Source organism: Coloeus monedula (genome assembly GCF_965178545.1).
Source record: "Coloeus monedula genome assembly, chromosome: 1".
NCBI lineage: Eukaryota > Metazoa > Chordata > Aves > Passeriformes > Corvidae > Coloeus > Coloeus monedula.
This window is the reverse complement of record NC_138781.1, coordinates 109699360-109724513: the sequence shown is the minus strand read 5'-3', so window position 1 is coordinate 109724513 and position 25154 is coordinate 109699360. Positions and strand designations below refer to the sequence as shown.

General features: G+C 39.6%; 1 protein-coding gene across 2 annotated transcripts in view; it reads right to left on the bottom strand.

Moving 5' to 3' along the window:
- Positions 1–11650, bottom strand: part of MYOM1 (myomesin 1) — a 74875-nt gene extending 63225 nt beyond the window's left edge. For both annotated transcript variants that reach the window (XM_082288089.1, XM_082288088.1), the window contains exons 1-2: positions 11514–11650; positions 7535–7981 (exon numbers count right to left, since the gene is read on the bottom strand). In XM_082288089.1, the coding sequence (XP_082144215.1) occupies positions 7535–7920 (386 nt within the window). In that variant the 5' untranslated portion in view covers positions 7921–7981; positions 11514–11650. The remainder of the gene's footprint in view (positions 1–7534; positions 7982–11513) is intronic.
- Between the last annotated feature and the right edge of the window lie 13504 nt (positions 11651–25154).

Genomic DNA, 25154 nt, shown 5'->3' with positions numbered 1-25154 from the left:
CTGTCCTCACCAGCCTGGGAGGGATTCTGAAGAGCATGAAGTGTATTTGAGGCAATCATTTTAGGTTAATTTTTAAAATAGTTACAAACTGTATAAACAAAGCTCCAAACACCTGGTCCTCCTTTGCCAAAGCAACACATCTCTAATTCCCATATCTATGGAGTATGCTAATTATTTGTCAGCCTTATAAATCCCCAAAGTGTCTATTCACCTGTCTTGCAACATCACCACAGAAAATCACATGTGAGTCTGCTTTGGTCTGGGGATTTGTCTACACAGTATGAGCTCCCTGCTTACATGTGCAGATAGAGGAACAGAATTACGGTTTCTCAGCAAGGCTCATTAGCCCTGACATGTGCCTGTACCAGGGATAACCTGCTTCCCACACCCTGGATAGCTTACACTGGTGTCTCTACACAGCATGCTGCACACATATATCAAACCTCGTGCTAACACTGGGCCCCTGGGAATGTTACACATGCATAATGTAATATAATATTATATCCTTGGGCTAATGTTTTCCTTAGGCTGTATCCCTGCAAAAGTACCACCACCAACACACGAAGAGTGCTTAGTTTCCAAAATATGTGCCAGTAATCTATTCACTGAGACTGTGTGCAAGAAGGCACAGGTCCACTTTCATTCTCCCATCTTTCCTTCCTTCATTGCTCTGTGTCCATCTCTTTGCCCAGAATGAGTTCTCTCCCTACCCAGTTCCTGTTAAATCAGTCTCCCATTCTCTAGCTCTCTCGCTGTCTTTCTTAGTGTAATTGCTCTCTGCTCCCCAGGTGCTGCCATGGCCAAGCCTGCAGCACTGCTGCCAAGAGATGCTCAGTACAGGGGGTGAAAGCAACCATGCACTGCTTCTCCTTCCTTCCTCCTCTCTCTGTAACCTGTTTTCCATGCAAAAGAAGGCACAGCCAGTGAGGGCACATCACAGCACTGGGGCCAAGGGTTTTCCCTTGTCAGGCACCACTGGATCAGCCAAGGCACAGACCACATCCACAGGAGAGAGTTGCTGTGGGCTCTGGTCTCTGACACCAGGCACTGCCCAGGACAGCCATGGATGGAGTACAAGACAGGCAGATCCAGCTTTAGGGACAGAAATCCAAGCAGAGAACACTGGGGAGCAGGCCAGGCAGAGTACAATAAAAACGAAGAGACACGCTGAAACAGGGTATGCAAAGGCCTCACTCCTGGCTTGGAGAATGATGTGGTGCAATCACTAGAGCAAACCACAAATGCACTAGGAGAACTCATCAAATAAGTGATGAGAAACATCACAGGCAAACTATTTTCATTATTTTTCTTAATTGAGCTAGAGCCTGTAAGGAGCTGCAGATCTTTACTTAGCAGGTGACTTTCATTTTTGTCCTATTTTAAAATGGGTCAAACCTGGAATTTTGACTCTGACTGCCATTAGATTTCCTCAGAGCTTTAGGCTGAACCTGTTAGGAGGCCACTTGATTCCTGGTTGTTTCTAGATCAAGAAGGATCACAGTACCAATTGAACTTAAGTTAAAATGTCAAAAAGTTTCTATTTTCATAAAAGTAGTTGAAATGTGAAAATTTCAGCTCAGGCATTTACAGCACTGTTAATTCCAGACCAACACATCAGTCCTAAAGGAGAGTTTGGCCTTGCTGTCAGTTTAATTTTCATTTAAGGTCCAGATTACACACTTATGTAGGGAATTAATAGTTAGCATATATATCAGTTCCCATCACTCCCTGCTAGGCATCTTATTGATGTCTTTCCTGTATGGTAGTGGGGGTTTTCTATCTTTCACTTATAACTCTCTAAAATTATTTGAAAAGGTAAGAATAAATTGTTATAGGTTCTGTTTATTTGATGGCTGTTATTTTACTCAAACACTCTAAGTGTTTGAACTTGAATGTCTCACCTTCATGACCATATCAGAGCACCCAGCTAGTGTTTGCAGAGAGATAGCCAAAGTCACTCCAAAATGTTCTTTAGAATTGCACTGCATAAACCAAGAGATTAGTTCAATAAATTTGAAGCAGCAGAAAACATTTCTCCTTTCCAAATCTTATAATTTGTTTCTCTTCTGGCAGAGCTACATGGAGGCTAGTAGAAACACATATTCAAATGGAGCTCTGAGAAAACAGGTTGAACACTATTCTATCATGAGGTTTATTTCCCTGTTTTCCTTTTGTGTTCTTACTATTTCTTCCTGTGCAACACAAAAAGCAAATCCTGCCTAAAAAACATTATTTAGGTGGCCCAAAGGAGGACTCTGCTTCTTGAACCAGATTCTAAAATCTTGCCCTTTATTTTAAAACGTTCCAACCTTTTACCTGATATGTGGAACAGAATCTCCCCAGAGGAGAAGGAGCAGGGTATCAGTGCTCTCTAGTTTCATAGGAAGGAACAGTACCATGACCTTTTAACATCTTTCAGCCTCATTTGATATGCCCAGCTAGCATATGTATATTTTTTTCCAGGTCAGATACTATCTGTACTGGCTTATCAAGGTTGGTGACCCAAGTCTACTGCCCTCACTTTAGGTTGGTTTTCAGCATGTTAAAATATCAACGTCAGCATTTTTCTAGTTTCTCATAGAGTTACTGAGTTGTAAAAGGCACAGGCATTGTCCTGTAGAGATTTAAAAAACAGATGCTATTAACTTTTCCCTCTAGCCCAACAGAGGAACTAATGAAAACACTGTGCAGGGCATCTGAAATCCCAAACAGGTGTTTTGTTCTGTTTTGATGTCTTATTCTTAGACAGAGAATATGTTGGCACTGCCCTTGTTTCTGTGCCTGAAGGGACAGGTTTCCCACACTACACAAAGAGAGTCTGCACCCCGTGGATGTAGAAATGTGTTCTGGGAGCAGACCACAACACCCTATTCCTTAGTTATTTCACTCCTGAATGAAAAGGAACATGTAAGCTCTTTTATACCTCTACAAAATCATGTATCTTGTCCTAAGCAGAAAGAGATGATGGTATACACAGTGGTTGCACCAGTTGTACTTGCTGGAGAAGCTCCATTAGCCACAAGGCATTTTCCAGGCTCTCTTTTAGCAGCTGCTTCTTTCCTAATATGCAGTATTTTAACTTACTGTAAATAGGAGATAGTGGATTGGCAAACCCAGTTACAGGAAAGGAAAAAAAAGTATTTTCAGAACAGAACTCTTTAAATTCGGCCTTTAAAAATGAGAAGTACTTTCTTGTGACTATATTAATTTTGAGTTGCTGACAGGTTTGTCACAAGCCCAGGCAATATTGCTGGCAATATTCCCTAACACAGCTTCCACAACAATTTTATTTGAAGGGGAATTGTTTCCACATAGCAGGTCTCATTAGAACAATTTCCAAGCTTGGGGATGACATCTGGAAGCCAGCTTCTTAACCCTCACCTATAATAAACCAAAGGATAAACAGTGCCAAGACCATGGTCTTCTCATATTTCTGGAAGTGTATTATTTACTCAGCCTTGTCCCGATCCTGGTTACAATGTTGCTCAGAAGAGCATTGGCTCTCACTGGCAGCCTAATTAATTGCAATTTAGAAGGGCATCTCTCTTCCTTTTGCTTGGTACACCTGAATTACACCACATCTTCTTCGCTGTTTTGCTTGACCTGCAAAATACATGCAAATGCCTGACCCACACCAGTAACTTCTGTTTTCCCTCTAAGAAGGTGTCCGGCCCTTTGGGTGACAGATAATCTGTCTGTGACACAATGGGATTATCTGATACTGCTAGACAGGAGAATAACAAATGGAAAAGCAGTGAAAGTTTGAGCAAAGGCAAATCACTGAGCTCCCACAAAAAAGATTTAAATTAGTTTAATCCAGCAGTCCGGTTTGACAGGCCTGTTGTGCTATAAGCAGCTTTGGCAGATCAGACTGAAAGCTTCTCAGAAGCACACGGAGGATGGAGCACTGCTGTGGAAGGTTTCCCCACAGAAGCCAGCTTTCCCATGCTGGCAGCCCCCAAGGATTGGATGGGGAAGAGGATGGATGGCCACAACATCAGCTTGTGGGAGATATACATCCCTCACCTATACAGAGCCTCATGGGAAGCAGCGCATGTCGCTTTTCCTGCCTCTGCTGAGGCCAAAGAAAAAGTCCTTGGCTAGAGACAGCCCCACGAGCTGGTGGGGAGGGCTGGGTGTGAAGAGGCAACCTCTACATGGTGAGACGCTCTTCCTCTTGGGAGCCCAGAGGTCTGCACCTTTGCCCAACTGCAACCAGCAAAGCTGCAAGCTTCCATACTTGCTCTCGATTTTGCCAGTTTTCATTTCTTTCCTTGTACTTCCTCAAGCTGTTGTGGTGTGAAGAAGACTTGGAATGTGGGGGACAGGCCACTTGCACATGGAAAATTTTTTGTCCTCCTGAAAAATCAAGCTGTGGTTCCTTCAAACTGCCTGTGTCCACACTCTGGCAACGTTTTTCACTCAAGCAAGGCTTCAACATCAGAGAACTGGGTCTGGGTCAAGGTCTTGCAGGTCACTTAGTTCCTAGTCCTTCTCCACTGCTCTCCCCGTGATAAATTCCTCACATAGCACTACTGCATGCCAACACTCTTGCTTCATGAACACTTTTTTGTACTGTGACTACAGAAAAGGATGAGACTTAAATTTTGCAAGAACAGTAAGTTTAACAGAAGCTACTTTAGATAAAAATAAGAAGTGACCTGAATAGAAACTTAGTATTTGAGTTTTCCTGTTGGGTTTAGGGTGTTTTTCTGCAAAACTATATCCGTTTTGCAAAAAAGTATATTTGATGGTCATATTCACTGATGTGCAATCATCAGTTGTTAGCTGAAAAATTTTGTTGGGATTTGGATTTGTGTGTCAATTCTGGTTTCAAGCAAACACTACTGTTGAGGTCATTTAGATACAGCATTTCAATTCAAGGCCTTTTCTACTTCTAGAAAATTGAAAGAGTTTGAAGGCTCTTTATTTTTTTCCCTACACCAGTCTTTTCATATAGACGAAAACAGAAAATCTGATTTTCCTAATATGTTTGAGTAATGCTTTTTGCCTCCACATTATCCCTTGAAGTGTTTTGGGTTATCTGGGAAAGACAGCACAAATTTGGCAAGAAGTCCTTCAAATTTGAACTACATTTAACTGTAGAATTGCATTATTTTTCCACTTTACCTCTTGCAAACTGCAGAAATATGGGCTGCAAAAAAAGAAATAAATACCAACATAGAGGCTATATTAACCATAAACTCTAGTTAAATATTGAGATTTTCATTCAGAAATATTGTCTCCTGTGTTAATTAAGTTTTGTGCAAGAGAGATTGGAATCACATCTGTCTAATCTTCAGAGTCCTTGTCTTAGGTAGCAGTACTGAATTTCTCAAACTTCCAACACAATGACAGGATCACAGAAATAAAGAAGTTGCAGCTGACACATTTTTATCTCTGATCAATCTATTGGCAACTCTTGTACAGAGTATTATATATGCAAATATGCTCTTTTAAACCAAAAGCTTTTATCTCATGCAAAACCTCAGGAAACCTGGAAATATTTTAGGTTCTCTCTCAACTAAGCAATTTAATTTCCTTCAATATCACACTGCTCATATTAGAGTTCTTCTTAATGAGAATATACAGATTTTAGAAGAAACTCACATGACAACTGAAGTGCTTGTGACTGGGACTCAGAAAAGGGTTTGTTTAAACAATAATTTTTCACAACTTGAAGTTCCTTTTTTTATTGGAACCTTTTCTCTAAGAAGAAGGAGGCTTTGGCTTAGGGTCAGCTAGAGTGCAGGCACAACTGCATTGCTGCAGAAATTTGGGATATCTTCCCCTACCCAGCTCCCTTTGGAAGCATAACCCTCAGTCCCAGAACCTTCAGTTTTCTATTTTTTCATCATAAATGAGATTCTCACTGCTTCACTCAGTGGTTAATTATCTGCACAAGTAAAATTGTTTCAACAGCAAAGCCTGGATATGACCCAGCCTAAGACAATCAACTACAGAATCATAGAATCATTAAGACCTCTAAGATCATCAGGTTCAACCAGTAACCCAGCACTGCCAAGCCCACCCTTAAACCGTGTCCCTAAGTGCCACATCCACACATTTTTGAACACTTCCAAGGATGGTAATCCCACTATGTCCCTGGTCAGCCTATTCCAATACCTGATCACACTTTCAGTGAAGAAATATTTCCCAATTTCCAATCTGAACCTCCCCAGTGCAACTTGAGGCCATTTCCTCTCATCCTGTCTTGTTACCTGGGAGAAGAGACTGAATCCCACCTGGCTACACTCCTTTCAGGCAGTTGTAGAAAGTGATAAAGACTCCTCTGAGTGTCCTTTTCTCCAGGCTAAAAAACTGTAGTTCCCTCAGCTCCTCCCCATAAGACTTGTGCTCCAGAACCTTCATCAGCTTTGCTGCCCTTCTTTGGACACATTCCAGCAACTCAATATCTATCTTGCAGTGAGGAGTTAAATAAAGTCATTCACCTGGGCTGTAACAGCCTGAGGTTCAAATTCCTGAACAAACCCAAATAGAGATTGGACCCTGAACCTCCTGAAAGCCAAGGGAAGGCTGAAATCACAAGGTATTGTTTACTATGGTACAGGTAGTCCTTCCTTCACTGGTTTTGGCCAAGATTTCACCATTATCCATAATCCTGGGAGGATATTAAGTTTTCAAAATTTAAATTTTCTGGTGGACAAGTTTTGGCAAGTTCTGCTAATGGTACTCTTAATTTTACATTAATACAACAGCGAGCAGATGTTCAGGGCTGTAATTTGTTGATCATTTGTTCTATTGCTAACAGCTGCCCTAATCTTACTTTAATACTTCCCTAATTTCTGTAAATCTCTGAGATATATGCACACAAATAATATAAGGCTATTATATCAAAAATATTCTGCTAATGTAATTTTTTGAGCAATATTTATTATCTTAAATTTTAAAAACCCCATGGCAGCTAAGCATAGCTGCTCTTCTTATGCAAGATGGACACTTCAGGTTATTTCTACTTTGGAAATAGTATGCCTCAACCAACACACAGTGTGAAAATTTCAGTTTCTTGAATCACTCAGCACAAAAGTGAAACTATTAGGCCAAAGAAGAATTAATCATATATGGACACATCAGCTCAAACTTGCATGAAGAGCTTTGAGTTCTTTTACTCCTCCAACCTGGCCAGATAAGAGACAACCTCAATCCAGAAGCTGTCTCAACTCTTCATATTAAATTCAGCTGTATTAATATGGCTAAACAACTTGGAAGGACAGGTAACTCATGCCTAACCAGTTTGGAGCATGAATATGTCACCATTCAGCCACATCAGCACTGCCAGTGCTATTCTTATGACAGTCCAACCTTCACACATGGATTAGTCCAGCAAACTAAGCTGACCACAGCCCTTCCCATTGCCAAAGCCAAGGGAAAACACCAGACCAGGAAAACAGATTAACGCCAAGTTATAGAGAAACTTTATGTGGACAAGGAGGAGAGTTTTGCCATTGTTTTCAATGGGAAGTGGTTGGACATACTTGCACCAGAATGCTGTTTTGAAGACGGATGTTCTTACCCAAAATTGTAGGCTTCAGATCCCAGCCTATAGGCTGCAGCCAGCTTGTTGATGGATTCAGATCCATGGCTGTAGGCAGCTGAGCTGGTGCTGAGGGACTGAGAGTCAAGGCTGTAGGCAGCAGATCTCTTACTTTGCATGGCAGAGTGGTCATAGGCTGTGGATCCATGACTGTAAGCTGCTGAGGAGTCAAGGCTGAAGCCTGCTGCAGACGAGTGGCGATGGGCCGCAGAGCCCCTGGCATAAGCTGCAGATCCTTGAGCGTAGACGGCAGATTTGCTCTTTGTCTCCTTTTGGTACTGGCTCACAGTGGACGACAGCGCTTTGTGGCGGTATGCACGGTCATAGTGCTCGTGGTGTCTTTGGTAGAAAGGTAAAGACATCATGGGTGCCTTTGAATTTTGGGTTTCACTGCACTTTTCTGAATGTAAATAAACAGGATGACGTCTGAAAAAGAGCAGGCCAAGCATAAGGACTATTGTAATGAAAACTCCTGAGTTAGCATACAAATAATACACAGCTTCACACAAACTAACACTGAACTTGAAAAATCAACTGCGATGAATTTAGAGTTATCTTTTTATTATATGATTCACACTTTCAGACAGATTCATATTCAGGTGTGAAGATGCTCACATATCACCTGTCATGACCAGAAACCTTTGCACCGTTGTGTCTGTTCATTTGTAGTTGGCCTCCCTGCTACTGCAAACTATTCAAGGTTTATGTGCTCACGTATTACTGCAAACTAATGAAACTCTGTATGTCTGGCTTCTTCAGAGATAGTGTAAATAATTTTGTTCAATTACAATAGAGATAATAAAGTAATAAATTTTTTTTAAAGGCGTGAGTAAATCCAACAAGGCTATAAAGGCTGAAACAAAAATATATTAACATTAAATTTGTTTTTGTAATTCAATTTTCAGATTGAATTTAATGTTCCATTTATTATTATAACAGTGAATCAAAACACTAAGATTGAGAAGGATGTCAGTTTTTCTCTAAATGTGCATTACAGTGATTGTTTTGTATGTGATACCAGGGTTCAATTCAACAGGGCTTATTGCTTTTTATACCTTTACAGTTTAAACAGGGATACAGTCTGTATGCAATGGGTAAAATAATATCATGCTCCTCAATCCAAATCCTTTTTTTTAACCAAAAATACCATGTTCAAGACTGCCAAAACCCTTCCTCCAGACAATAGGCCCATTTAAGTTTTATTTTGCATGACATCGGTAGATGGTCTTGTGGTAACTTGTAGTACAAAATCTGATCAGGTGAGAGGTAGTTCCCCTCTCAAAATGAAATGACAGTTGAGTGCAGAAAGAATTTCCCTTGTTTGTTTGTTTGTTTGTTTTAAAGCCAGAAATTCAGTCATTATTTTGCTTTTATTTAATTTTGCTGTGGTTATAACTGACTTTTCTACTTTGACATGCAAGCTTGCCTCAAGTAATCCATATGATAACCTTTCTTTCTCTTTCTTTTAGGCTTACAAGGCTACTAGGATTGTCCCTGTAAAAGCAGCTGACTAGTAACAGAAATTAGCTACAATGAAGAAATATTAAGAAGGATTTAAAGAAGATCCAAAAACAATGGTGAGAGCTGTTTGTTATTGTTTTGGGGGTTTTTTAATATCAATCACAACAGTGGGAAAATTGTTCTGCTTCTTGTTTTCCTCATATTAATGCAAAACAATGTAATGTTTGGTCGTAAAATACACTTACAGAACTGGAGAGCAATCATGACTTAATGAAAATCTAGATATGTGATTTGGGTTGTCCTGTGCAGGGGCAGGAGTTGGTCTTTGATGATCCTTGTGGGTCCCTTGCAACACAGAATATTCTGTGATTCTGTAATTTTTTCTCTGGTCTTTAAGCTTCCTAGATTTCAGTCGTTGGCTTTTTCTCTAGTATTTGGTTCTGATAGCAAGTCAACAAATTTCAAACTATTCTCTTTGACGACTGCTGAGGTATTCACCCCAACCAAGGCAAATTATGAAAAAAAAACCCCAAAACCACAACAAACCAAACCAAACCAAACCAAAAACGAAGAGGAAAACTTTCTTATATTTCATGGCTCTCACAAGGAAGATGCTCTTTGTAGGATAACTGAATAGATCATTTAGTCGAAGGAAGTCAACAAGGAAGAAACTCATTCAGAAATGCCTTATGTAAAAGAAGTTGCTGATATCTTGACCACAATGAAACTATGACTTCAAGGAAACCAGATTACGCATTTACTTTATTTTTATCTGAGGAAGAAGGAGAAATGGGAAAGAGTGTTAGCCCATTGCTCCCTAAGGCAAAAACTGATGTTCCTTTTTAACTCCCTTATTCCTCATGCTGGCTATTTTTTCATGTCAGTCTAAAAGAATGCAATTATTCTGTCTAGCATCCTTGTTTCTAATACCTGTCAGTATTTTGTGTTGTTACTTATTTCACTGTTAGCTACCAGTAATATGTAGTTCCTCTTAATTTCCCTAGTTTCAGAAGATTTTTTTCTTCATTTTTCTTCATTGCCTTCCTCTTTAAGCTCTGCAGAGATAGGTTTAGGATTTATAAGTGTTGTGGTCACTGCTTAGGAAGGTTAAGGCATACAGAAGAATATTGTCTTGCACACTGAAAGGGAAGGAACATGAGAACATCCTGTTTTCCTTCTGCAGAGTACTACAGTTTGTCTTCACCAGCTTTATTTGAAGTGTTGGCTGGCTTCATCATTCATACAACAGCCACAATGCTAACAGCCATTCAGCTCAGGCATTCCCACAGCCTTCCAGGCTTCAGTGTACGAAAGGTGATCCAAAAGTATAAAGTGCTGCATGTGTTGTCCATTAAGAAGTTAAGTGAGGCATTTCATTTACAATTTATCAGACCAAAAGAACAACTTAAAATGTACAAAGGAAACATTTTTCTTCCAAACATAAAAGGTCAGGATTTCACTGTCCTCAGGAATAAAAGTCTATGATAGGAGTAAGGATAGCAAGGCAGGCACTGAGCACCAAGTCAGCTCTCCTGGTTCAAATCAAAGACCAACACTGACTCACACCATGTAAAAGGAAACTCCTTTCATAGGTATTTTATCACACTATGAGTTATGTTTTATATTTCCTCTGAAACATCACGGATTGCTCACAGGCCAGGATAAGCTAGTTACATTAGTCTGATCAGATACAGTAGTGTGATGCTATCGGAGATGACAAGTAATGCAGAAACCTCTAAGGACTTTGCACTGCCTGATTATCAGATTGACTCCCATCTCTTAAGTTATATCCATGCTACCTGCACCCACTTAGACTGCATCCACTAACCAGCCCCCTTCAGTGTGAGGGCAACACTCCCTCTCAAGATCTGTGTAGCACTTCATAACTTCTGAGCTTGGCCTAAAAATATTAGTGGCCATAGTTAGATGAATTTGCAGGTTTTGGAGCTATATTTTATCAGCTGTTGAACTGAGTATTTAAAATTACTACTGAGCAGGCAGACAGTTCTGTACTTGCCCATAGTTCATAACTACACATTAAGGGAAGAGATTTTGCTGGCATTACCTCTTGTACTGTTTATCAGTCTGTGTGATTCTTTAAAGATCTACTCCACCAATCAATGAAAACAGTGAAATAGATTTAAAAAAAGAAACTCTTGTAAGCACAGAAAAGATAACATCCTATGCAACAAGAACATATTTTTTTATTTAAACATTCTGTAAGCCCACGGGAGACTACCTGACAAACTTCTCCTGTATCTCAGTAACCCATGCTTCATTTGAGAGTACTGTGACAATATGCATATTTCACTGAGTGACAATAAAAGAGCCCTGCACTTCTTTCATTTCACAGCTGAACCTTCAGATGTCTTCAATTCACATCCACAAATCCCTCAACTGCTGAGCTAAGACGAATAAAGGAAGCTACTATCAACTTCACATTACAGATTCAGATTAAAAATAATTGAAGCCTTCCAGCATAAAAAACCCCACTTACCAGGATCCAAATGAATGGCAGCAAATGGAAAAGCCCCAAGTGGATGAATAGCACAAAAATACAGCAACAATGAAGCCAGCAAAGAAAGCGGCAGTTAGGACGAGGGGTGAGGACTGGACTTCAAGGTCCAGAACAAAAATAATGCCTGCAGTCAGTGGAATGTCAGAGCCCCAGTCCATACCTTTTATGGCCAGGGGGATGCTATAAATATAGCATCGAAGAGGGAGAGAGACAGAGACAGATACCGATACCCTGTACTATCTCTGTGCAAAGACATGATGACGGCAGCTTCAAACTAAAGCAGATACAGAGTTCTCCCTTTAAAATATCCTCACTAAATTCTGCATAAAATCAGCATTCGAATTCAAAATTATTTCTAGGATTTTTTTTTCCTCAGTTATATCAGATTTAGGAGAAGAGAAAAAAAAAATTGTGTCATGAACCAGAAACTAGGAAAGACCAATCCCTGTATTGACCTTTGCTACGGTATAAGAATATGAACATTTTACTGGTTCCTTTTTATTTTAATGCCAAGCCACAGTACATGTAATACAGATACTTCAGCTTAATGACAGACAATCTACCAAGACTCTCTAAAGTCATACAATGACTTACATTTCAATAGAAATGTATTTTCTTTGTTCTGTTGACGGTGTTACTTCTTTATCATTTTCTTTAAGATAAAATACTAAATTAAGAACATGACCTCATGAGGCATTTAAATAGATATATACAATGCTGCTCTAAAATCCAACTTTTTGTTTCTAAATTAAACAGTATTCCCTCTAGGAATAATTAAATGAGCTTGTCCACTTTCATTTTGGTCACAGCATTCTGGCACAAAAATGAGAAATCAGTGTGGCTGAATATTACATCAGAACAACTTCTGTTGTCCAAGATCTAACAGGTGGAATGCAGTGTGACCGCATTGTAAATACAGTTTTCCTCTGCACTGTAAATACAGCTTTCAATAAAGGTGATTAGTGCATTTTATTTCATGCATTTGCATTGCCAGAAATATTAACCCCCTCAGTTCTGCTATAGCCTCTTTTCACACTTGCCATGCAGCACAACTGAGAACTTTCCAGATCCTCCCGCTCTGCTCACGCTGTCCCCTTTATGGGTGCAACAACCAGAAGAAGGTCTGGACAAGGCTAGAGGATCCCAGGCTTTTCTCTACAATAGCTCATGAGTATCTTCTTCTTCACCTCACTGCCTTGATTCTACCTGAAATCCCTTTGTTGTCCCCACTAGCTACTTGTTCTCTGGGGAGCCACTGCCTCCTGCCTGATGCTCCACCATGCAGTAAGTTCAGAAGCGTCTTCATCTCCCACACCAGCAGCTGCTCAGCTACACCAAATCTATGGGCTTTTGCTCATGAGGACAGAAACTACGGCCAGCAAAAATGTGTGCAGTCATAGAAACTGTACTGTGGCTCAGGCCAAATCTGCAGACAGGCAGAACGAAAAATGGGACCCCTAATATAAGCTTTTCTTCCCCCAGAACACTGTGCCAATGGCAGTGCCACTGAACTATAGGTTCTGGGCTATAATGTATATTTTTAGATAGAGTAGATGGGGCCTCACTGGACAGATTCCTGGATTCCATTACAGACTCCTGATGCACTCCTTCACCATGGGTCATTTGTGCTGACATCGTAAAAGTCTTAAAGACATGCAAATTGTTTTTTAAGAATTCAGGAAGATGCAGAGGAATGAAAACAATTAAACATCACATTGCTCTCATTGCACGACGATCTGTATAGCTCACAGGAGGGGGATAAAAATCTAAACAACATTTTCAGTGTTTTTCCAGGTTTAATGGCACTATGAAGTTCAATACAGTTTTCAAATTCTGTGGTGCCTGTGTTCATTCCATAAATAAAATGGAGATACAGTGTAACTGCAAAATCTTTTGTATTATTTTGCCCCTTAAATTTACACACTTTCAGATCTAGCTTTATTACAATATTCACAGCTAATATCAAATCTCTTAGCTCCTATTTGAATATCAAAGTACATATTTTAAATCACTTAGAGCTCTTCAAGCCTCAGAATCCCTGCAGCACTCTGCATCCACATGTATTTAGTCACATTAGTCTTGGGAGAAACACCCTTAGGAAATGTTAGTTCTGTCTTCTCCTAATGAGAACTATATAGTGCTAGAGACCAGTTTGCTTTTCTGAATGGGAAAGCTGGAATCTTAATTTAGAACCCGACATGATAGAAAAAAGATGCTTTCTGGATTGTCCATTGAAGTTTTGAGAATTACAGCATCCTGTAGCTGGGGGCATAATTCAAATTCCACAGCATTCCAGGCCATCTCTTGAGTATAACCTTAAATAAATCTAGCTAAACAATTTTTGGAGAACAGAGGCTTTGAGCATGTATGTTGTCTTCTGGAGTTTGCTTTCAAACTTGGGTCCAGTTTTCTGAATTGATTTTTCTCCAGAAAAAAATCACTTTAGGAAGATGTGCTATTGTCCATTATACCCCACCTAGCCATCTTCATAACCCGCTGAAGAGAAGGGAGGTCTGTGTTCCTTGCCTTCACCCATAAGAAGGTATTCATCTCCAGGTTTCTGTTTATTTTCTGCATCATTCAGTTCATATATTTAACAAGGAATCAACCTTTTAACAGAAGGGTCTGGGTGCAACCTACAACAGCTTGAGTGTCTGACCTCACACCTGAAGAACCAAGTACAAGACAACTGTCTCCATGATATGGATAGAAATTTTTCCAAAAGCCTCTCAAGCTGTTGACTGTTGGTGCCTAGATCAATTTTTCATCATATGGACATATTTGCCTTTCCATTATTAGCAACATTTATTCTGCAGCATCTCTCTGGAGCTGGAAATGTCACATAAACCTGTTGTTGCTGACAGCATTTATTTCCTTTGCAACATTATAAAGGTTTCTGTTCATAATAAAACCTTACCCCAAGAGTATATAGCAGATTCCTGGAGTTATTCCAAGAGAAAATTCTTATACTTTCCTTAAGTAAGTGCTTTTGGCACTTAGATGTTTTTTCAATCCAGAGTATCTGCTGTCATTTTAATTTACCTATTGAAACAGACGGTTGTTAAGTGCTGTTCCATAATTTATCATTCTTTCCTAAACACCGCAGATTTTTCAATACCTGTACAGCAATAATGATGAATATTTTCTAATACCATCACTCAGTTTAGTTTCGTATCTTGGACAGACCGGCTGAAACACCTTGACACACGATTGCTGAAGGACCAGAGCTGTACCAACTGCAGATAACCCGAAACCAGAAAACTTGACTGAGGTATAATATCTTAGCTCTTGCCATTTAGGTGTGCAGCTTTTAGAAGCAGGCAATATACTTCAAAATATGAGTTAAATCGTTTAGGGAGGATATTGGCCAAACAGAGGTGCCCAGTGTCTGGGACTGTGGCAGTGAGATGACACTGGCTTCCAGGTCCTGATAGAGCCTGTGGGGGAGCTCCTATGGCCCCAGGGGAGCACTAAAAACAGTGACTTTGCAGTGATTGTCACCCCCTTTTCTGTTATCCACAGCCTGTGTAACTGAACAATTTCATTACAAAGAAAACAAACTACAGATATCATCTCACTGAAGTGCGAGCTACTATTGCAATAATACAAAACAATTGCCTCAGGTATTATAATAATCATTTCCACAATCATTCAGGCACAGCTAACACAAATTTACCACCCAGTATACAAGAACATCTTTCATTTTCGTTGTCCTCACAATGATTGATGAAATACTTCTGAATCAATCAAATGTTTCTTTTAAAAGAAAGGATAGTAGCCATGTCTTAATAGAAGAAACAAAAATGTTTTTAGCTCTTTAGCCATCACACTTGGAAATTATGTCTAATATAACAATTAGGCTGAACAAAGCTTTGAGGAAAATTTGCATCAGAAATTTATAGATTGCTTTATTCAACACTCCCTGCAGGACAGACCCTCAAATTTCAAACATCAAATATGAGTTTAAAAAGTCTTCCAGAAGTTGAGGGTGAATGCAAAGAGATCTGGTGAAGACAAAGAGGGAAAACTAGACTGTTTAGTATTTGAAGAAGAGAAGGAGATACACTGAAGAACAGAAGGAACTGAGATTAGAAGGATCTGATGGGTGAATGCGGAAGTCAAAGATAATTTTGGTGATTATTTCCCAGGTGTGATTAACTTTAAATGAAGTAGCTCAAACATCAACAGCCTAAGCTGCAGCGCCAAATGATTATGAGACAATTGGCAAACCCACCAGGACATTTTATAAATATCCAGAGAGTTAGTCAAACGATTTGAATAGTTTTTTTCAGTAACTTAAAATACCTGCTATAGCTGGTGACTTCAGGCTCCAGTACAGTTATACTCCACAAAGGCAGCAGTATGTTTAACTCTGAAATGGATTAATCCTGATTTTTATGTGACAGGCCAATATTCTGTTTCTCCATCCATGCTGTAGGACAAGTTTTTTTCATTTCTGAGCAACTTCAAGTTTGGAGACTCAACAAAAGGGACTAGCATGAACTAAAATAAGATACTTCAAAGACTCGAGAATGTATGAACTTGCAGGTCAAGATCAGTTTTCTGACTGACAGTGGTCAGTATTGGATGGTTCAGGAAAACATGTAAGAAATCAGAGTGGACAGGTTTGCAATATCCTTTCCAGGGGATGTTTCACCTTAACATTTTTTGCTTAATTTGTTTATGATCTTATAGCTCTAATGACTTACAGAAGAAGTTGTGGTGGCTTAACAAAGCCCCTTTATTTAAATAAAGTATATTTTGAATAGCAGTTTATAGTAAAATTCTAGAATTCAGTATAACACTAGTCCTACAGATGAGAGCTCAGCCTTTACTGACTCTCTGAAAATCAACTGGGATTTGGTTATTTTATAAGCTGTTGAATGTTTCTAGTTGCCCATCTGTCTTTTTCTTGCTATAGCTTTTTCCTGGCTTTATAGCAGAAGCTCTCAATGTCTTGTTAGCACATCCTTGCCTCTTCCTCTGAACACTCCTTCAGCTGGACACAGCAAGGTGGCAGCAGTCTTCTCCCCTCAGTGACTGGAAGGGAGTAGAGGACCCCTGCCTCATTTCTAATGACTGCCATTCACAACCCAGCATCTTTATACCCAAAGCAATCCTCATAATGCAGTGTAAGGTTAAACAGCAGCAGCAAAATGCAACCAGCAAATCCATCTCCTCCATGTCATTTAGCCACAATAAATTTTAGAAGTGCTTCTCCAAAATACTGTGCCTGTGTATTCCCCCGGTGAAAAGCAATGACTTCTTGGTGAGTGATTTACATCTCTTTTCAGTACTTCCACTAAGCAATCTGCAGCGACACTGAGAGGAACACATATACCAAATGGGCACCAGGTGTGCCCAAAACCCCACTGGCTGCTGGGGCTCCCAAGGAAAAGCAACCGTGGGTTCACTGCCAGAGTGAGAAATCTCTGTGCCTGCAGGTGGTGGAACCAGAAAGAGGTAACAAGAGCAACTTACAGTGCAGGGAAGGGGCAAGCAGGGAGTGGCTGTCAGCTATTAAAATAATCTCCTCTGCCTACTCAACCAGCTGGCTTAGAAAGCAGAACATCTTTTTTTTCCCTGATAACAGGTATAGGAGACAGATTTATCCATGAAAGATTTAATTAACTAAATCCAGCACCAGTGATGGTGTAGCTCTGGCAATACAAATTCCCAGCACAGGAATTTTTCCACCTGCTATTTACTGAGCTAATCAGTTTGGGGTGAGTTTTTCAGCCAGCTCTGATGTTGGCACTATACAGCTAGTCCAAATGAACTAGTTAATTTAAATCTCCTCCAGATGCATCTCTAGACAATGTCTATGTGGGCATAACATTAATTATTTTTTCAGCACAAGAGCTTGAGCTCATCAAGGCTCTGTTAAAATGGAGATGATGTTATAAAATGAGGGATAATGTTCATAATGAGAAAGCCCAGCATCCTAATGAAAACACTTACTTATGCAGCACATAGGGCATTATTTAGTCAAGTCTGTGCTTATGCAGCCTTAATTCTGTCCCTGTGTCTGATTATTTCTCGTATTTGTGTTTGTATTTCTACCACTTCTCACAGAAAAGAGCATGACCACACCACTTTGATGTGGAGGCACACTGATCACCTGCTCACTCACTCCTGTGCTATTCTTAAAAATTCTCCTATGGCTTACTTTTCCTCTACAAACTTTCAATTCAAAAAGACGCACTGAGTGCTGATGTTGCTCACCAGTATCTGAGAAAAAATACATGGAAAAAATAACCATGATATTTGGCATGTCTTATATGGTCTTACAAATATATCTATGAAGTTAATATTCTCTGCTCTGGTAAGACCCCACCTGGAATGCTGCATCTGGCTGTAAGGCCCCAAACACAAGAAGGACATGGACCTGATAGAGCAAGTTCAGAGCAAGGCCACAAGAGGATCAGAGGGCTGGAGCACCTCTCCTATAAAGACAGGCTGAGAAAGCTGGTGTTGTTCAGCCTGGAGAGGAGAAGGCTCTGGGGAGACCTTAGAGCACCTTCCAGTACATAAAGGGAGTCTACAAGTGAGCTGGAGAGGAACTTTTTACCTGGGCTTGTACTGACAGGACAAGGGGGGAATGGCTTTGAAGTCAGAGAGGGCAGATTTAAATTGGGAATTAGGAAGAAACTCTTCCCTGTGAGGGTGGTGAGGCACTGGAACAGGCTGCACAGAGAAGTTGTGGCTGCCCCATCCATGGGAGTGTTTAAGGCCAGGTTGGATGGGACTTTGAGTAACCTGGTCTAGTGGGAGGTGTCCCTGTCCATGGCAAGAGGGTTGGAATGAGATGATCTCTAAGGTCCCTTCCAACCCAAGCCATTCTATGATTCTATCCCAGGAGCTCAGTTTCTGAGTCCTTACATAAGAATTTAAAAGGCTGAGATATGACATAATATGGTAGAAACAAGTGATATAAGGACTATTTTGGTGTGGGAAGCTGAGGCTGTAGCACTGCTGAGTGTTGAGCTTTTGATGGGATACCTTCCCTTTTCAGACGAGGGTAAAAGAGCAGAGGAGGCTGCTGTCCTGCTAAAGTTCTTTATTTCATTGTCTCTTAGTTTTCTGAAGGCAGAGTTCAAAGGGGTTACATGATAAGGCAGTAACAGCAGCAGCAGCAGGCAAACAGTGAGTAGAAAACAGCTTCTTTTTCTTCTCCTCTAAACTTACAGAAGTGTGGATTATATTTGTTAATTGACCAATAAAATTGGCACATGATTCTAGTTTTTCTTTTCTTAACCTATCCTGGTCTAATTCTAACAGTTGTAAGTCTCACACAAGTGTTACATAGGTATCACACAGATTTACGTATATAGTTTCTATCAACTCTTATTGTTTATGTGAACACTCTATCTAAAAAATGCAAACAGTATAGTTCCATCTATGTTTTGTCTAAAGTAAAGAAATTCTGTGAGAAGGTAACACTGCTGCAGTAAGAACTGTGTTTAAGGTCTCCTTGGTGCAGCTTTTCAATATTTAAAGCACTTAGCATATATTTCTACTAAAAGTTAAAAATCTGTATTTCTATTTCACTTTGGTGTGACTTCATGTATCTCAGCTTATCCGAAAGTTTTAATTCAACCCCTGTGCTTTGGCTTTCCTCTGGGCCTGGGTCCAGAGGAGCTCTCACTCCCACAGCTGAGTATACAGCCTGGCCTGTTCTGCATACTCAGCTTCTCATCCACAGTATTTTTCATTTGGCATTTGATTTAGTAATTTGAAATGGATGATGAAAACAAATCATTGCCCAGTTAAACTAAAAATCCTTCTATTAAAAATCTTTGTAGTGTTTCACACCAGCTACTTTGAATCTCTTCCACACTTTGTCACTGCTTGATCTCTGTGTAAACTGCACAAAGATTTTATATGTGCTTGTAAATTTGATAGGGATATGTACCAAAAATTTATTCAGAATATGCAAATCAATAGGGGAAAACATTCTCTTGCTCTCTTTTTTCCCCTGGCTCTGGTGATGGTTACTGTTGCTTTGCATAAATCATAACAGAGCTGTGGGAGCTGGAGAGATACAAGATTCAAGCTTCCTGTCTGAAGTAATTTGTCAAAAATCTTCCACGCGCTGATGTGCTTTCAAAAGAACTAAGAGATTGTATCTCATATCGTCCAGTTATTTTATATTTTAAACATTAGTTTATTTAACTTTTACTTATAACCCTGGATTTTTCATCAGGTCTTACTTTCTTGTGTCAAAAGTTTTCTATGTAGTACCTGTCGTGGCTGTCTCAACTGAATTGTATTTCCTTACATGTTTTAAATTGGACCCCCTTCCATTTGAAAGAAGGGTTGTTGGGTTTTTTAGCCATGTTATGCATATTTAAAGAAAAAATTTCTTGATTTTGCCCCATAAAGAATTATTTTCTTACCATATTGAGAAAAAGGCAGGAAGACTGCAAACAAAAATTAAATTTCTTTTAAATAAATAGTTATTTCTTCAAAGTCATCCAAGATCAGTCTAGCAGACAAAGAATTTCATGTGGAATCTTAACAGAAACCCATCTTCAATATAATGGTTTACAAAAGGAAAATTGCTTTTCTCCATGCGTGTGGGTCCTGTTCTTGCAGCCACTGGCTTTTCTGAAGTACTAAGTAAACATGAACTGGAAAAACCCTGCTGGAGGCTCTCATAGATGAGTAATTGTCAAGCATCGCAAATAGGTAGAGACAAGAACATTCTTCACATTAAAAAGAAGTGAACCTTGAGAATGTGATTAACTTCCTGTTCTTTTCTGGTTTCCAAGGAAAACCTTCACCCAATGTTTGTGGCAAAACACTCCCATTTTGCTGCCCAGCTTGGTATTTTGGTACTGCTCCCTTTATAAGCCATAGGAATCTGGGAAATTTTCCCAGTCTGTAACCACCACAGCTGCATGGTACTCATGGCATAACAATCAGAAGGTTTTGGTTCATTTTTCTTCTCTTTTATATAACTTTTGGTCTTGTTATTATGTGTTCTTCCATTCCTTTTTTCTCTTTTTCTTCTCTTTTCCAAGAGTGTTGTGCTCTTCAAAGGATCTTGCTTGACTGTACGAAGCACTGATTACTAAATTTTCTTTGCACCACGGGGAATTACTATTAAAAACAATGCAACACCAGCAGAATTTCTAAATCTAGCTATACTTCAATTGTGATTTATATTCACACTTCTCTCCAATGAGTCTGCATTGTGTGCAGCAGTACAAGACCAGTCTTTTAAGCTATTCTGGTTAGCACGTCTGAAGTAAAATAAAAGAGTGGCTATTAATTTTATTGGATTGCATTTATGCACTTGGAACAATTTCCAGTTGCCAAGAAAGTCATTACTGATCTTAAGCAGAAAAAATCCCTCTAGGAAAATGATTAAGCAATTAAGCCTCTGCTTAATTAAAATTAAAATTAAAAAAATTAATTAAAATTAAAAAAAAGACTTCAGAAACTGGCAAAAGATAGGATTGCTGGTGACAGAGAACAAGTCTCCCATCATTTTACTGTCATTGCTCTATTTGCCACTTTTTCTGTCTAAATAGCCTTTCATTTGTAGAAATTTGCATACTGTTTTACATCTCCATTTTCATACTGCTAGTCCAGCTACCAATTTCTAGTAATTCCTATCAACAGACAGTACAGCATATCTAAAAGGCAATTTGGATCTACAATGAGAATCACAAAAATCACAAAATAATTCAGGTTGGAAGGGAGGTGATCTCTTGTTGACCCTCCAGTCGAATGCAGGGTCAGCCTTGAGACTGAGTAAGCTGGGTCTTGGAAACCTTCAGCAATGGAGAGTGCCCAACCTCCCTGAGCAACCTGTGCTAGCCTTTGCCTAGTTTACCATCTGAGAGACAGGAGTATCATCCATATATCCTCGCAAATTCGGGGGTTCTCCTCCAGAATCCTACTTTGATTTTTCATTTGTCATTTTTAAAAAACTGTGGCATGTTTGTGGCTCTACAATCTGGTGTTTGAACTCCTCCTGATGCCCCAATGCCCACAGGTTGTCAGTACTCTGAAAGTTGTGGAACAGTAACAACAGACCATTTGGAGATCTGACGACAGATTTGTTTTGAAAATCTCTGCAGTTTAAGCAGCACAGTTTAAGCTGTATTTTACTATTCTCTTTACTGTTTCAGAACTGTTAGCATCAAACCCAGCCCTGGAGCCAGTAGTTTATCAATGACACAAAGCAAAACTATTTTGCTCTGTTGCACAAGTTTCCAGTGTCTAACTGTGGTTGCAAAGCTTTCCTTCAATTCAAGGGCTGATTTTTGACAGTGACAGGCTCTAAAGATGACTTAAAGAATATTCTGACATTGCAATCTACTTGCTCTATCTTCCATCTCCTGTCCTATGTCCCTATGTCTTGCTTTTCAAACTTTGCCTTACCCTGGAATATCTGGACTGAGCTCAAGTCAACGGGCTGGCAGAATTTAAAGGAATGGAGCTGGTGAAAGCTGCTGAGGAGAACAGGTTTCCCCATAGTCAGTTGTGTGCTGCCCCCAAAGAGAAGGTTTTTCCTAAGAAGGCAAACCTTGACACCTGGATGATCTCTGGACATAGCTCACAGAAGGATTAGCGCTACATCACTGCTGGATTGTCATGAGGGCTCACAGGGTTACAAACATTTGATATGATCAAGAATATGATGTCCAGAAAGATGGTTAGGTCTTCAGCTGCACGTCCAGATAAAAGATGTGGGCCTCAGAACGAAATCATCTTTCCAAAGGTTCTGAAAGAGCTGCATAGAAGTGGTTTCAGAAGTTTAATGACCCACATGAAAGAACATGACCTTCTTCACACTGGACAGTGGCAAGGAAAAGCCACTGACAACACCTGTCAATGTTAGAGACAGGCAGTCTGTATTTGCCTTACTCAACACGGAAAGCACTGAGCTGTACAGATACTGCAAACATGCGGAGCTGTTGCAAAAACAGGCATTTTAAAATTTGAATCTGTTCAATAAAATTCCTGAAGAACATTAATTTTCAGAGCACTGCATCTCTGAATTATGTGTATAACTAACAGATCATAGTTCAGTATTCTGAATGCAAGCTCAGACTAGCTAATCAACCACATGGTTATTTGCATAGATCAGTAAAAACTGCTGAGAGCAATATTGATATTCACAATCTCTAGCAAACATGGTAATGCTTTATTTGTTTTTAGCTTTTCTGTCTAGGTGTTAGATACAAGCATAATATTATTTCACTAAAAATAATTTTAAAGTAATGAGCTGAAACCAGCTGTACAATTCACAAAGCTCCCTAGTTTCAATCCCTTCTCAGCACAAGTTCTAAAAACAAGCTTGTAATAACAAATTGATTTTGGATTTCAAATAATTTTACTTAGGAAAAGCGATTGCCTGGGAAAGACACATCTTGAGAATCCCAAAATATACTTCAATGAAGAAAGACTACATATTAGGGCATTACTGTTCCAGATACAGTATTCAGGGTGTTTGGGAACTGTATTCACTGGGTGAGCTGCACATACACCTCATTAACAGCTACCTTTTAATAACAGTGGACTTAAAGTTCATGGGAAACTAAAGGTTCATTCACAGTGTCCCAACTTGGACAGGCAGATGGAGGGCTGACAAATCTGAATAGTCTCAAGGAATGGTCTGGCACTGACACCAGTCTGAGCATAGGAGGAGTTGCCTTTTTTTACACTATGATGACACCCCAGCTTTTCAGTCTGTCCATAGAGGTGGAGCAACAAGGAGATACAACATAAGAACCAAATATGTGCAAGACTGATCAGAGAATATAGTACTGGAAATGTGTTTCAGACTACAGTCATCTAAGTCAAATTTCCAAACGTTGAAATCCTGCTGCATAATTGCCCTTGAATTTTCTTTCGTAACTGGCTCCTACTTTCTCTGTATCACAATGAATAGATATCTATTTCCAAAGCACACTTGCAAACTAACTGGTATTTAAAGTCTTTGAGTCATGATCACTTTGCTGCTACATGCCTTTGTCTTATTTTGAAAATGGTTTCTCTCTGAGTTTGCTCAGTAGAGCAGGTACCACCCATACGAAGCGCCAATATTGACTATGCTGGCCAAAGAAGATGCTGCAACCTAATTCTCTGCAATAACTGGAAAGCTAGTGCTCACAAGCTTTGCCTGGGTTTCTCCTGCTCACCTTGTAAAGGCAGCAGCCATTTGACACCTGCCTGGCATCTGGCATTAATAATTCCACACTTCTGTCCCAGAATGTCTTTGGTTCCAGTGTTCTCAAATGCAAATAATCCTGTGATTAACATTAGCTGCTCCATTTCAAGAAGGTGCAGTAATATTGGCCTCTTGGGTTTTATCTTTCCAGGAGTCTCTGAATTGTTCTGAAAAATGTACTATAAAAATCTCTGTAAACATGTGCCCTTACTAGCTGATCTCACTGTTGCTGGTACCAAGCTGACAGTGGAGAAGAAAGTCTCTTTTGCCCAGATATTTTCTGCTTCTGGACTGTTTGCAATCATGGTTCCTCCAGCATCCATCCTCTGTGAGTTAAACTGGGCTAGAGGAGTTATTTAGAGAACTATACACAGAGAGCTGCACTCCTTATGGATAGGCACAAAGGGTACATGATCCTAAAATTCCTGCTGTTATAATGGCAAAACAGTCTCTTTATCACAAGAGGTGCTGCTCTGCATGGCCCATGACACTGCTAACCCCAACAGATAGGACTCCCAATCCTCACCAAGAGAAAAAGAGTGCCAGGGAGATAGCCTCTAGAATGATCATCTCTACAGACACACACACTTTGGATTAATTAGAAACATTCCTATAGATAACAGCATAATCTTTGTAGGAATAATTAGAACAGTGATACGGACCAACAGCACTCAGAGTTATTAGATAAAGTTAAAAGCACGTGGAGCCTGGAGTTCATGTGATTCACTGTCTTATAAAGCTGATACCAACCCGAGGACTAAATGTGCACAGCAGAAAATATGAGGCATACCTTTGTTTGGTATTTACAGCCACATACAAAAACAGAGGGGAAGCATTTGTTTACTAGATGGGTCTTATTTTCTACAAGATGGTCCAAATTGGAGCCCATGTGATGTCCATTTATCACATCCTGGCAGTTCTTTGAAGTTTAGCTGCATTTCTGTTGCAGAAAAGATTTATTTAAACATCACTTTTCCTCTGGCCAAAAGCCCAATGAAAATTAATGTTAGCTTCCTGGGAGAGATCAAATTGAATAGCTCAAGTACATTTTCACATTCTGTTGTTTCATGAATTAAATTTTTAGGTTACTTAACTTGCAGAGGCTGAACTTCCTGAAAGCTCCAGATTCCAATGGCATTTTGTGAAAAATCTTGGTGATTTCAACACCGGGGGGAATTGGCAATAAATTGAGACTGGAAACATATAATTCCTAAATATTCTGCTAGTATTTTATTGTACTTTTTTACATATGATGGAGAAACCCAGCCAGAGACACCTTGAAACTTTTAATATATGTATTTGTCATTACTTCTGCAAGTCTGAAGTGTCATTAAAACAAAATACACTATGGACATTTTTTTCAGCTGATGTCTTACTTCTCTCATTTTGCTTGTATAAAATAATGTTAACTTATTAACTGTACCACAGTACTT